Source organism: Schistocerca gregaria, chromosome 8, assembly GCF_023897955.1.
Source record: "Schistocerca gregaria isolate iqSchGreg1 chromosome 8, iqSchGreg1.2, whole genome shotgun sequence".
NCBI lineage: Eukaryota > Metazoa > Arthropoda > Insecta > Orthoptera > Acrididae > Schistocerca > Schistocerca gregaria.
In genome coordinates this window covers 427879853-427893407 of record NC_064927.1, presented here as the reverse complement: position 1 = coordinate 427893407, position 13555 = coordinate 427879853, and the positions used below count along the sequence as shown (strand labels likewise).

Here is a 13555-nt window from a genome sequence, read left to right as displayed (position 1 = left end):
ATGCAGGATCCTTTGATTCATGAAATTGTCTCCATACCCGTACATCTCCATCCGAACGATACAATTGGAAAAGAGACTCGTCCGACCGCGCAACATGTCTCCAGCCATTAACAGTCCAAGATCGGTGTTGACGGACTCAGGTGAGGCCTAAAGCTTTGTGTCGTGCAGTCATCAAGGATACACGAGTGGGCATTCGGCTCCGAAAGCCAATATCGATAATGTTTCGTTGAATTGTTCGCACCCTGACTCTTGTTGATGGCCCAGCACTGAAATCTGCAGCAATTTGCGCAAGAGTTGCATTTCAATCACGTTGAACGATTCTCTTCAGTCGTCGTTGGTCACGTTCTTGCAGGATATTTTTCCAGGCTCAGCGATGTCGGAGATTTGATGTTTTAGCGGATTCCTAATATTCACGGTACACACGTGAAACGATCGTACGGGATAACCCCCACTTCTTCGCGACCTCGGAGATGCTGTATCTTCTCGTTCGTGTGCCGAGTGTAACACCACGCTGAAACGCATTTAAAGCTTGATAACCTGCCGTTGTAGCAGCAGTAACACATCTAACGACTGCGCAAGGCACTTGTTGTCTTACATACGCGTTGCAGACCGCAGCGCCGTATTCTGCCGGTTTACATATCTCTGTATTTGAATACACATGTCTTTACCAGTTTCTTTAACACTTCAGTGTACTCAGTTGATAGACGAAAGAATGAAGTACAAAAATGTTGAAGGAAATTCAGGAATACAGGAATACAAATCATATACGAACGAATTAATAGGAAGTTCAGGGAAGCTAAGGTGAAACAGCTGCATGAAGAATGTGAAGAAATGGAGATAAATTGTAGTTCCACTATTATATGCAGATAGCGGATAGGTGGAGGGAGTACATTGAGGACCTCTGTGAGGTGGAGGGTTTGTCTGATTACGTGACTGAAGAAGAAACAGGAGTCGATATAGGAGAGATAGGGATCCAGTAACAGAATAAGAATTTAGAAGAGCTTTGGAAGAGTTATGATCAAATAAGGTTGAAGGGATTGATAACATTCTATCAGAATTCCTAAAATCATTGGCGGAAGTGGCTTCACGATGACCAATGACGTTTTTATGTAGAATGTATGAATGTGACGACATACCATCTGACTTTCGGGAAAAGATCGTCCATATAATTCCGAAGACTGCAACAGCTGATAAATTCGAAAAATATCGAAAAATCATCTTAATAGCTCATGCATCCAAGTTGTTTACAATGATAATATACACAGGAATGAAAAAGAAAATTCAGAGTGTGTTAAATGACAATCAGTTTGGCTTCAGGAAAGGTAAAGGCACTAGAGGAGCAATTCTGACTTTGCCATTGCTAATGGAAGCAAGATTAAAGAAAAATGAAGATACGTTCATAGGATCTGTAGACTTTGATAAAGCGTCTGACAACGTAAAATTGTGCAAGATGTTCGAAATTCTGAGAAAAACAGCCTGCAAGTGGCAAAACGGGACCATCCGACCGCCGTGTCATCCTCAGCTGAGGATGCTGTAGAGGGGTTTGAGGTCAGCACACCGCTCTCCCGGTCGTTATGATGGTTTTCTCTGACCGGAGCCGCTACCATTCAGTCGAGTATCTTCGCAAATGGCACCACGAGGCTGAGTGCACCCCGAAAAATGGCAACAGTGCATGGCAGCTCTCATGGTCAGCCATCCAAGTGCCGACTACGCCCGACAGTGCTTAACTTCGGTGATATGACGGGAACCGGTGTATACACTGCGGCAAGGCCGTTGCTAAGCTACAGGGAGAGAGTTTATATACAATCTGTACAAGAGCCAAGATGGAATAATAAGAGCGGACAACCAAGAACGACGTGCTCGGACTAAAAAGTGTGTAAGACAGGGATATAGTCTTTCGCCCCTACTGTTTAATCTGTACGTCGAAGAAGCGATGATGGAAATAAAAGAAAAGTTCAGGCGTGGAATCAAAACCCAAGGTAAAAAGATACGAATGATACGATACGCTGATGACATTGCTATCCTGAGTGAAAGTGAAGAAGAGTTACATGATCTGCTGAATGGAATGAACAGTCTAATGAGTACAGAATATGGATTGGGAGTAAATCGAAGTAAGACGTATGCAATGAGTAGTAGCAGAAATTAGCACAGGGAGAAATTTAACATCAGGATGGGTGGTCACCAAAGTAGATGAAGTTAAGGAATTCTGCTGTCTAGACAGTAAAATTTCCGATGACCGACGGAACAAGGACATCAAAAGCAGACTAGCCCTGGCAAAAAGGACATTCCTGGCCAAGAGAGGTCTACTAGTATCAAACATAGGCGTTGACTTGAGGAAGAAATTTCTAAGAATTGTATGGATGAGAAACGTGGACTGTTGGAAAAGCACAACAGAAGAGAATAGAAACATCTGGGATGTGAGGCTACAGACGAATGTTGGAAATTAGGAGGACTGATAAGGAAAAGAACGAGGAGGTTCTCCGCAGATACGGAGAGGATAAGAATACGTAGAAAACACTGACAAGGAGAAGGGAGAGGTCAATAGGACACCTATTAAGATATCAGGGAACAATTTCCATGGTGCTAGAGGGAGCTGTAGAGGGAAAAAACTGTAGAGGGAGACAGAGATTGGAACACATCCAGCAAGTAATTGAGGACGCTGAAATGAAGAAGTTGGCACAGAAGAAAAATTCTTGCCGGGTCGCATCAAAATAGTCAGAAGACTTATGCCTCAAAAAAAAATGCATACCTTAAGGACATGTTCTCATTCAAAATGGTCGAAAATTCATATTTCGTTGCATTTTTGAAAGATATATGTGTCTAGAATGTTAGTGCGATACGGTTTTTTAATCCGTGCCTTACAAATGTTTCTGCAGCCCATTGTTCGAAGCAATGTGATGGCTGTCGAGGACGCTCTCAGCCTGAGACATCCGACTCAGGTAGAAAACTCGTCGTGCCGTGACGCACATCTACAAAATGATTTATGCAGCTCAGCCAGATCGGCTTTTTCCGCCAAAAAGAACGAGAAAGTTGCACTCCCACAACAATTCGAGTTACATGAGGAGTTGATACGTGGTCCAGGAATTACAGACTAAACGTAAGTAAAATTTTGGTCAAAACTGGTCAAGAAGTAAGTTTTGGATTACCGTTTTGAATTTTCAAATTCTAACTGCAGATTTGTGTTCAGCGACATCAAAAATACATAGTAACATTTAGTTTTATGCAAATTGAACTAATAATACATATTAAAATTCCAACCGTCCTATTAATTTCTTTTTGTAAACCCATAAAGAGCGACAAAAAAATCCTAACTGAAAGTTCGAGTTCATCTACGTCTACATTCATACTCCGCAAGCCACCTGACGGTGTGTGGTGGGGAGTACTTTGAGCACCTGTATCGGTTCTCCCTTCTATTCCAGTCTCGTATTGATCGTGGAAAGAAAGATTGTCGGTATGCCTCTGTGTGGGCTCTAATCTCTCTGATTTAATCCTCATGGTCTCTTCGCGAGATATACGTAGGAGGGAGCTATATACTGCTTGACTCCTCGTTGAAGGTATGTTCTCGAAACTTCAACAAAAACCCGTGCCGAACTACTGAGCGTCTCTCCTACAGAGTCTTCCACTGCAGTTTATCTACCATTTCACTAAATGAAACTGTAACGCAGCGCGCTGCTCTCCGTTGGATCTTCTCTATCTCTTCTATCAACCCTATCTGGTACGGATCCCACACTGGTGAGCAATATTCAAGCAGTGGGCGAACAAGTGTACTGAAACCTAATTCCTTTGTTTTCGGATTGCATTTCCTTAGGATTCTTCCAATGAATCTCAGTCTCGCATCTGCTTTACCGACGATCAACTTTATATGATCATTACATTTTTAATGACTCCTAAAGCGCACTCCCACATATTTTATGAAATTAGCTGCTTCCAGTTGCTGACCTGCTATATTGTAGCTGAATGATAAATCATCTTTATTTCTATGTATTCGCAGCACGTTAAACTTGTCTACATTGAGATTCAATTGCCATTCCCTGCACCATGCATCAATTCGTTGTAGATCTTCCTGCATTTAAGTACAATTTTCCATTATTACAATCTCTCGACATATTACAGCATCATCCGCAAAAATGCTCAGTGAACTTCCGATGTTATCCACAATGTCATTTATGTATATTGTGAATAGCACCACATTGTTAAATTTAAGGATGTTTCGTTAAGGTTAGGTATAAGCTCCAATAAATGTAATGTAGTATTGACCGATGTTATCCATTTTTGATTTCATATAACTCCTGAGAGGCTGAACTGCACGTAGTCTGCGTACTATAACTCGCAGACTCTCGATCAAACCATAATCTAGGGCGCAGCTATGTTCAATTTTTTTTATTGAAAATGTAAAATATAGTTGGAAGTATGATCAATCATAGTCCCGACACAGATCATTTGTATGCGTTTTCATTTACTCAAAAAAAATTTCAATCTTTGCCTTTTTTTGCCTATTTGAATGTGAACCTGGTCTTAAGAGATATGAGCAGATGTTCATTCCGCTACTGTGAAACACTCCTCTTCTACCGCATGTTCGTTGCCATTGTGAACGACCTACAGAATACAGTAAACATACAGGACTCATTCCTCTCTTATTTTCCGTGGATACAGAATGTAGTTAAGTATCTGTTAGTATTGTTATTGTAAACCGTATTCACGATTCTGCTTAAGTTCTGCGCATATGCCAGCAAGCTCCGGTGATTCAGACTAACAGAATAATATGTTGTTATTTCTTTAGTGATTTGCTTGCTGCGTTCTGCTGGTCACTCGTAACACAAAATAGCTTACAGTATAAGAGACGTTTTTGACACTAATGACGATTAACATGTTCTCATACCTCTTAATGTACGCATTTTAGAACACACATTTGTTAGTTGTTTTGGTCCATACTACCATCTCTCGAAATATAGTATATTTGAAACACACTGTATAATAGATTCTGTGGCATTATCACTGACTGAACGAGTTGTGAACGACCTAAACAAAGGACACAGCAGTAATGGCAACTCTTTTCTGTCTTCCAGAAGTGTCCTGCACCCCCGGGGCTACGTACAAAGAGGGGTGTAACATCTGTCGCTGCCGGTCAGATGGAAAGTCCGGAGCCTGCACAAGAAAGATCTGCCCAGTGGACTCCAACTGAGGACACCCCTCAACATTCAACATTTTGTAATAACACAGTTTGAAAAACCATGTATAACATTTCATTTATAGTCTCTTAACTCCTGAGATAAAAAAAAATTGCACGAATTTTTTCTTTTCATATTTTCCAGCAAACCAATAAATAAGCATGACACAAATGCAAATTACATGATTTTATGATGATTCACCAAGGCATAAATGGAGGTCCACGTGTGTGGACCCCCAGTCTTACTTATCGTGAAAACGTACTAATCTTTGCTTTGTTTTTTCTGTCACCTTTATTTAATAGGAACATTTTATTCAGCATTATACATATTTTATTTGAAGCACTGTATAAATAAATTCCACGTTTGACGCACATGTCTTTCATCTTGAAATTGCAGCCATATTTCGTTCACTTTGAGGCATTTATTTCTCCATCAAATTTTCATTTTCGGCTGAATTTGTGAAACCAATATTCTGAAACTGACTGCAGCAGAGCTCTTCTTGGCTTTTAGTCACAAATTCTTCATCATCTGCATCTTCGCTATCACAAGAAATCACTGTACGCGAACGTCTTCTTCCCCAAACGACTGGCAAGATATATTAACTTTATTATTATTTACCAGTCATTTTCATCAAGCTCAGCAGGACAACCTTCAGCCAAATACGAGAGCTCATCATCTTCCCTTTCAGATAATTCCGCATGGACAAATTGCCTATTGGCTTCTGTCTCGGGTACTTCGGCCGACGTTTATCTAATGATTTTTCTGACGTTTTGCCAGCACATGTGGCTGGCATTGTCAAAGCTTCACCCTGCATTGCCGGTGCTGCACTGGAGCCGAACTCGCGGCCGCAGACTATATGTAGCTGGCGCGCCAACGTCCGAGGTCATTTCCGGTGCGGTTCTCCTCTTGCTACCTGCGACGGTCGTTCGCTGCAGTACATGAAGTCAGGATGCGTTTACCGTAAGGCTTCCCTCTTTCTTGTTGAAACTGTGCGCGTGTTTTTGTGTTTCTACAGCTTCTCTGAACGAGCGTGTGTGATAGTGCTTCTCTACAGCCAGAACTTCCACGTCGGCGAATTTTATTACGTGGTCGGTCTCACTCAGTGCTCTGCCACGGCCGATTTCTCCACCTGCCCCAACCTGCAGTGTCGCTTATGTTCTTTGATCCTGATGTTGATTGATCTTCCAGTCATTCCGGCATAAACTTTTCCACATGTGCATTCCCGACATTGCAAGTGGGTCCCTTTTCTCCTTCGCCGATCTGAGGCACTCTTTGATCTTCCTTGTCGGTTTGAAAATCGTCTTTACGCCGTGTTTGCGCAATATACGGCCGATTCTGTCAGTCATTCTGGGAATGTATGGCAGAAAGGCAGTACCCGACATTTCTTTTTCTGATTCCTTAATTCGCCGAGTTTATGGCTCTGATACACTTCTAATATAACTCGTGGAGCACCCATTGCTCCTCAGAACACTTTCCAGGTGTTTCATTTCGCGTCTGAGGTGCTGCGGCTCACATATTCGTCCTGCTTGCGTTACGAGCGCATTAATCATGCCTCTTTTCTGGCTGCGGTGGTGGTTTGATAGTTTGTGCAGGTATCGGTCCGTGTGTGTCGGTTTTCGATACACGCTGTGTCCCAGGTTTTCACCATCGCTTGTGACCAGCACTTCTAGAAATGGCAGGTTGGCTGTTTTTTGTCCTTTACCACTTTCATGGTAAATTTTATGTTGGCATGGAGCCTGTTAAAGTGTCTTAAGAAGTCACAGAGCTGTTCTTCACCATGCCTCCACACAACGAACGTATCATCGACGTACATGTACCATACCTTAGGTTTGCAAGTCGCCAAGTCCTGTGCCTGTGCTTCGAATTGTTCCATGAAGAAGTTGGTCACCACTGGACTGAGAGGACTACCCATGGCGACGCCTTCCAGCTGTTCGTAGAAATCGCCATTCCACGTGAGGAGACATGCACGGAAGAGCATTGTGATGTCTTACGGGAAACTGGAAGCGATGTGCTCCAGAGCGTCACTGAGAAGTTGTAGAAATACAAAAACACGCGAACAGTTTGAACAAGAAAGAGGGAAGCCTTACGGTAAACGGATCCTGGCTTCCCGTATTGCAGCGAACGACCGTCGCAGGTGGCAAGAGGAGAACCGCACCGGAAATGACCGACGAGAAGCCCTCGGACGTTGGCGCGCCAGGTACATATAGTCTGCGGCCGCGAGTTCGCCTCCAGTTCACCACCGGCAATGGAAGGTGAAGCTTTGACAATGCCAGCCACATGTGCTGGCGAAACGTCAGTAAAATCATTAGATGAACGTCGGCCGAAGAAACCGAGAGAGAAGAAAATAGGCTGTTTGTCAACAAGGGGCCACGAAAACCTTAACAGTTTTGTAATTCCGCATTGCTGTCAGTAAGCTGAGCTTCTAATTCTTCATCAGTTAATATTTCATGCCTTACTGTAGAGTGGTGAAACAATGGTTGTTTCAGTATTTCATTACGGAAGGCCAAACTGAAATTAGCAAATACGTATTATGACCTGAGGTTCATGTATGAGGACCTTCGGGAAATGGGTTATTTCGTAGTGGCAAACAAAGTTTGTACAAATCTGAACTAATTCTCTACATCTAGAACAAACAGCGAACGTTAGGTGAGAAGCACAGATTCTCAGTCTGATAGTTGGGCATAATAATTATTTACATACCTTTTCGATTTGTGGAGGTGAACATTACCTGTTACGACCCGCTATAAACTAACGCACAAATCGTTCCTTGCAAGGTGTTGATCCCTGGATTTATAACTAACTAACTAAAAGGTCCACGTTCATGGAGAAACACGCTTATTTGCGGAGAAAAAGAATAACGAACTAAGGTCCACATCTATGGACAGAGGGAACGAAGAAGATAACATGATTATAAACTGGCAACCCATTGGATATAAACACCTATCTGTCACTAAATTTATGTTGCTTGTTTATATTTTTCCATGGTATGGGGGACCTTTCATCAAGTTAGACTGAACGTACCTTGAGTTTATAATATTTGTGACCTGTGTCTTCTCATAACTGCAACATAAAACTTGCCTGATACTAAATATGTTGCATAAAATGTGCTTCTTGTACGGAGAATAACAAACAACGTGCGCCGCCGATTATACAAGTAAGTGCAGAAGACGATTACACGTCGTGTACGGTTTTTTGTTTCAGATGTAATATTTCTATCGCTTCCAATTGTAATGTTCTCCTTCCTAATGGGCCTACTGGATGGCGATATAACTGACCGTCATCACATATGCATAATGACATATTACATAGAGTAAGGCTATCGTTACCGAAGGAAAATAACACCGGTTAGTTTGAGAAAAGTGTACAACAGACTCTTCTGATTGAAGAATCTATTCTAAACATAAACTAAATACTGATGACAATTTTTAAATGGGTGGAATATACTGCAAATCGCTCAGGAACCGCACGGGGGGGGGGGGGGGGGGGGGGGCACGTTGTACTTACTACAAATATCACTTTCAATACAAATAAAATTATCTAAAATAGGGGGGATAATTAAATGATCGCGAGTCCGGTGGGGCAATGAATCTCCAGAATATTAAGAAAGGTAATGGCAAAGAAATTCAAGCAAATAATCACTGGCGTGTCAATAGAAGGTTTTCAATCTTTTCCACAGCACAACAGTTCACGACAAAATAAATGAATCAGAAAGCACTGAATTTGCAGTTACTTAATCTGAAATACGAGGGTAATCCCAAAAGTAAGGTCTCGTATTTTTTTATAAGTCCATAGACCTGTTTATTTCTACAATGGTTTACTTCAGTTTACAGCTATTTTCCGACGTAATCACCTTTTCTGTCGATGCATTTTTGTAGACCGCTGTGGCAGTTTCTGTATGCCCATGTCATATGAGCTCGCCGCCATGCTGTTCAGAAAGTTATGAACGTCTTCTTTCACCTGTTAGTCGGAGGTGAATCACTTTTCGGCCAAATGTTTTTTTTTTTTTTTTTAACTTTGGGAACAGGTGATATCCAATGGGCACCAAGTCAGGACAATAGGGTGTGTGAGTGATATTATGTTCCACTGGAACTGTTGCAGGAGAGCAACGGTTTGCCGAGCGATGTGTGGGCGAGCGTTGTCATGGAGAATGTGTATTCCCTTCCTCAACATTTCTCTTCTCCGGTTCTGAATTGCCCGTTTGAGTTTTTTCGGAGTATCACAGTACCTGTCAGCGTTAATTGTGGTCCCAGTGGGCATAAAGTCGACCAACAATGCCCCTTTCCGATAGCAAAAAAAAAACGGTTGTCATGACTTTACCGGCAGACTGTGTTTGTTTGATTTTCCGCGGCTTTGGCGAAGAAGGATGCCGCCAGTGGCGTGATTGTTGCTTGGTGTCAGGTGTAAAGTGGTACGTCCAGGTGTCGTCATCTGTGACAATTGAGTCCAGAAAGTTGTCCTGTTCGGATGCAAGGCGGTGAAGAAATGCGCGGGAAGCATCAACTCGTTGATGCATGTGGTCCTCAGTCAGCATGCGTGGCACCCATCTTGCGCACACCTTCCGATAGTTCAATGTTTCCGTTAAAATTGTGTAAGCGGTGTTTCGGGAAACCTCAGGAACCAACTTGCAGAGACCATCCAGGGTGATCCGCCAATCTTCACGTATGCTTTTCTCAACCTTCAACACTGTCTCCTCAGAAATTGACTGTCTCCCGCTCCTTTGTTCGTCGTAAATTTTGGTCCGACCAACTGCAAACTCTCTACACCACTTACGAACATTTTTGACATCCATGCACGACTCACTACACACTTCCGTCAATTGGCGATGGGTTTCAATCGGCTCAGTGCCCTTTGCGTTCAAAAACCGAATAACTGCGAGCAATTCGCACTTGGTGGTAACATCCAACAGGAGCTGCATTTCCAATGGCTGCCAAGCCATGACTGAGTGCCTCAGCACGACGCGCGCACGTTTACACACATCGCTTGAAGCACTCCTCATAACAGTGTGACCAACTGCCACACAAACAGAATTCTGTACTTGTAAAAAATAGGAGACCTCACTTTTGGGATTACCCTCGTGCTAGATGTTGAAAGTAAAGTGAAATGGATTTATTGGTTTAATAAATGACTGGCTTAACCTAAACTTTGTCATGAAAAAACTACTTCCAGTAACTCTAGTGTAACGTAATGCAAAGTTTAGAACAAGGCAAGCAATTTACTTTTAATTTTTGAAAGATTGAGTTGAGTTCAAGCAACTGAGCAACTGATTTTACTTTTAAAATAACAACAATAAGACACATACCAAGCGACCAGTAGTCACTAGCTAAACAAAATACAGAATAAATGATATTGCGCACTCTTAATTTGTGCTGTGTCTTTAGTTATTACTTTTTCCATTGAAATTTTACGTTACTTTAAGTAAGTGAAGTTAATACTAAAATTTGCAAATTAGTTTTGCCCCTGTTATGCAATACAAGAATGGACAGTTTCTGAGGCAGAAAATTTAGACTGAAACTGGTCATTAGCAAACACACAAAACTGGCAGTAAATAGTTAATCAGTTTTCATATTCTTACGACACTCGGTGATCGCATGGAAAGGAAAAGGGTTAACGTCTGAGGACAATGATAACACAGGTGCTCCACAAGTTTTAATTATAGCAAGATATTTTTCAAGTTAGTCATACTTTGTGAAAAAATTGTAACTGGGTAAATCCTTTTTCATTCCTATATCTGTCGGTTAGTCTTACGATGTTTTAGCTGTGCAGCAGACCAAGAATGTAGCCGACCACAATGCTGAGTTGCCGTTGTTGTTGCTGCTGTAGTTTGATAACCCGAGCAGCCTCGAGAGCCACGACTAATCGTGGTACAGGCAACAGTTAGAGCTGCAGCTTCCTCCACCTGTCCACTCCTACCATGCTCTCAACACTCGCAGGGTTCACGAATCAGGTGCGCCCACACTGGCGTGAGCATAGCTGCACACCGCGTCGGCGAGAGCACCCAACAAACACTTCCGCCCGTAACACCATATCCATCCAACAAACACTTCCGCACTCTTTCATCACTCAAACTGCACTGCCTCCTCTCTGCTCGCAACGCGACAGACACTCTCCATACGCAAAGATAAACAACGGCACAGCTACTGCATATCGTCTTTGATATCGATGCATTAAATAAAGTTCCCTTGGCTACTACCCATATATTTACAATATTTTCATTACATCAGTCACTTATTAAATATAGTTTCTGTAATACAGCTTACAGCTTAAGAATAAGATTTATAGTACACGCTATCAACGGATATTAAACGTAGAAAATTTTTGGATTCTGCAGAAACTACACTACTGGCCATTAAAATTGCTATACCAAGAAGAAATGCAGATGATAAACGGGTATTCATTGGACAAATATATTATACTAGAACTGACATGTGATTACGTTTTCACGCAATTTGGGTGCATAGATCCTCAGAAATCAGTACCCACAACAACCACCTCTGGCCGTAATAACGGCCTTGATACGACTGGACATTGAGTCAAACAGAGCTTGGATAGCGTGTACAGGTACAGCTGCCCATGCAGCTTCAACACGATACCACAGTTCATCAAGAGTAGTGACTGGCATATTGTGACGAGCCAGTTGCTAAGCCTCCATTGACCAGACGTTTTCAATTGGTGAGACATCTGGAGAATGTGCTGGCCAGGGCAGCAGTCGAACATTTTATGTATCCAGAAAGGCCCTTACAGGACCTGAAATATGCGGCCGTGCATTATCCTGCTGACATGTAGGGTTTCGCAGGGATCGAACACATCTGAAATGTAACCTCCACTGTTCAAAGTGCCGTCAATGCAAACAAGAGGTGGCAGAGAATGTGTAACCAATGGCAACCCATACCATCACGCTGGGTGATACGCCAGTATGTTGGTGACGAATACAAGGTTCCAATGTGCGTTCACCGCGATGCGACCATCATGATGCTGTAAACAGAACCTGGATTCATCCGAAAAAATGACGTTATGCTATTGGTGAACCCAGGTTCGTCGTTGGGGGCTCTTCTGTCTGTCATGCAGCGTCAAAGGTAATCGCAGCCGTGGTCTCCGAGCTGATAGTCCATGCTGCTGCAAACGTTGTCGAACTGTTCCTGCAGGCGGTTGTTGTCTTGCAAACGCCCCCATCTGTTAACTCAGGGATTGAGACGCGGCTGCACGATTCGTTACAGCCATTCGGATAAGATGGCTATCATCTCGACTGCTAGTGATACGAGGCCTTTGGGATCCAGCACAGCGTTCTGTATTACCCTCCTGAACCCACCGATTCCATATTATGCTAAAAGTCATTGGATCTCGACCAACGCGAGCAACAATGTCATGATACGATAAACCGCAATCGCGATAGCCTACAATCCGACCATTATCAAAGTCGGAAATGTGATGGTACTGCTGTTTGTGTATGAGAAATCGGGTGGAAACTTTCCTCATGTCAGCACGTTGTAGGTGTGGCCACCAGCGCCAACCTTGCGTGAATGCTCTGAAAAGCTAATCATTTTCGTATTACAGCATCGTCTTGCTGTCGGCTAAATTTCGCGCCTGTAGCACGTCATCTTCGAGGTGTAGCAATTTTAACGGCCCGTAGTGTATTTTTCTGAAGGACTAATAGTTTGCTCATAGCGAGCGAGAGAATATGAAAATCTTCCGCTTGGTATTTTGAAGACGTTGCGGTCTGCATAAAACGCGGTGATACGGTCAGTTGAATCGCCCTTTGTAGCTTCCAAGTGTCATCCAACTATCTTGCTTGGCAGCGACACACCATGCAAAAATTGCTTTCGCACATATGTTTTACTCATCACTGTACTGTATAATCAAGACCCGCTTAATGCGTCTAGTCACTTTTGTAGCTTCATTCTGGGGCCATGAAATACGAAGTTTACTAGCAGCAAGCAGTTCGTCAGTAACGTTACTAGTGACTTTTATTATTTACGTTTTTCGTTCTTGTATTTGATGTCTCGGCTTCTTCCATGAAGCAGCTTTCAGCCTTTTTGTCCCATAAATTGTGTCCAATGTGAAGTAGTGGTTTTAACAAAATAATTTTCACCTCGTGGGAGACTTTGCGATCGAGTCTGTAGCCGAGAGATGGAGGGTCGGCTACAGCAAAGGGAAGTCGCCAAAGTAAAGGGCGGCTAGTTGCTGGGGGCTGGTTGTACGGCTCACAGACGCGGTGGGGGTAGCGACGCCCCTGTCTGTTAATTAACGCGTCGTCTTCTGCCGCTGAAATCTGTTATTCAGGACATGCAGATACTAGGGATAGTGGAGCTCAGCAATGCTCATAAACGAAGTCCAATAGCCACAAACCGTCGTGCGCTAACGAAAAATAGAGGGCAGTTTTGTGACAACTA

The 13555-nt window shown here is 42.9% G+C and overlaps 1 protein-coding gene across 1 annotated transcript in view; it reads left to right on the top strand.

Annotated features, from left to right (window-relative positions):
• The window catches only part of LOC126284335 (protease inhibitors-like), a 47446-nt gene extending 42157 nt beyond the window's left edge, over positions 1–5289 (top strand). Inside the window, exon 4 of the mRNA XM_049983185.1 lies at positions 5067–5289. Coding sequence (XP_049839142.1) covers positions 5067–5182 — 116 coding nt within the window. The 3' untranslated portion in view covers positions 5183–5289. The remainder of the gene's footprint in view (positions 1–5066) is intronic.
• The last annotated feature ends 8266 nt before the right edge of the window (positions 5290–13555 follow it).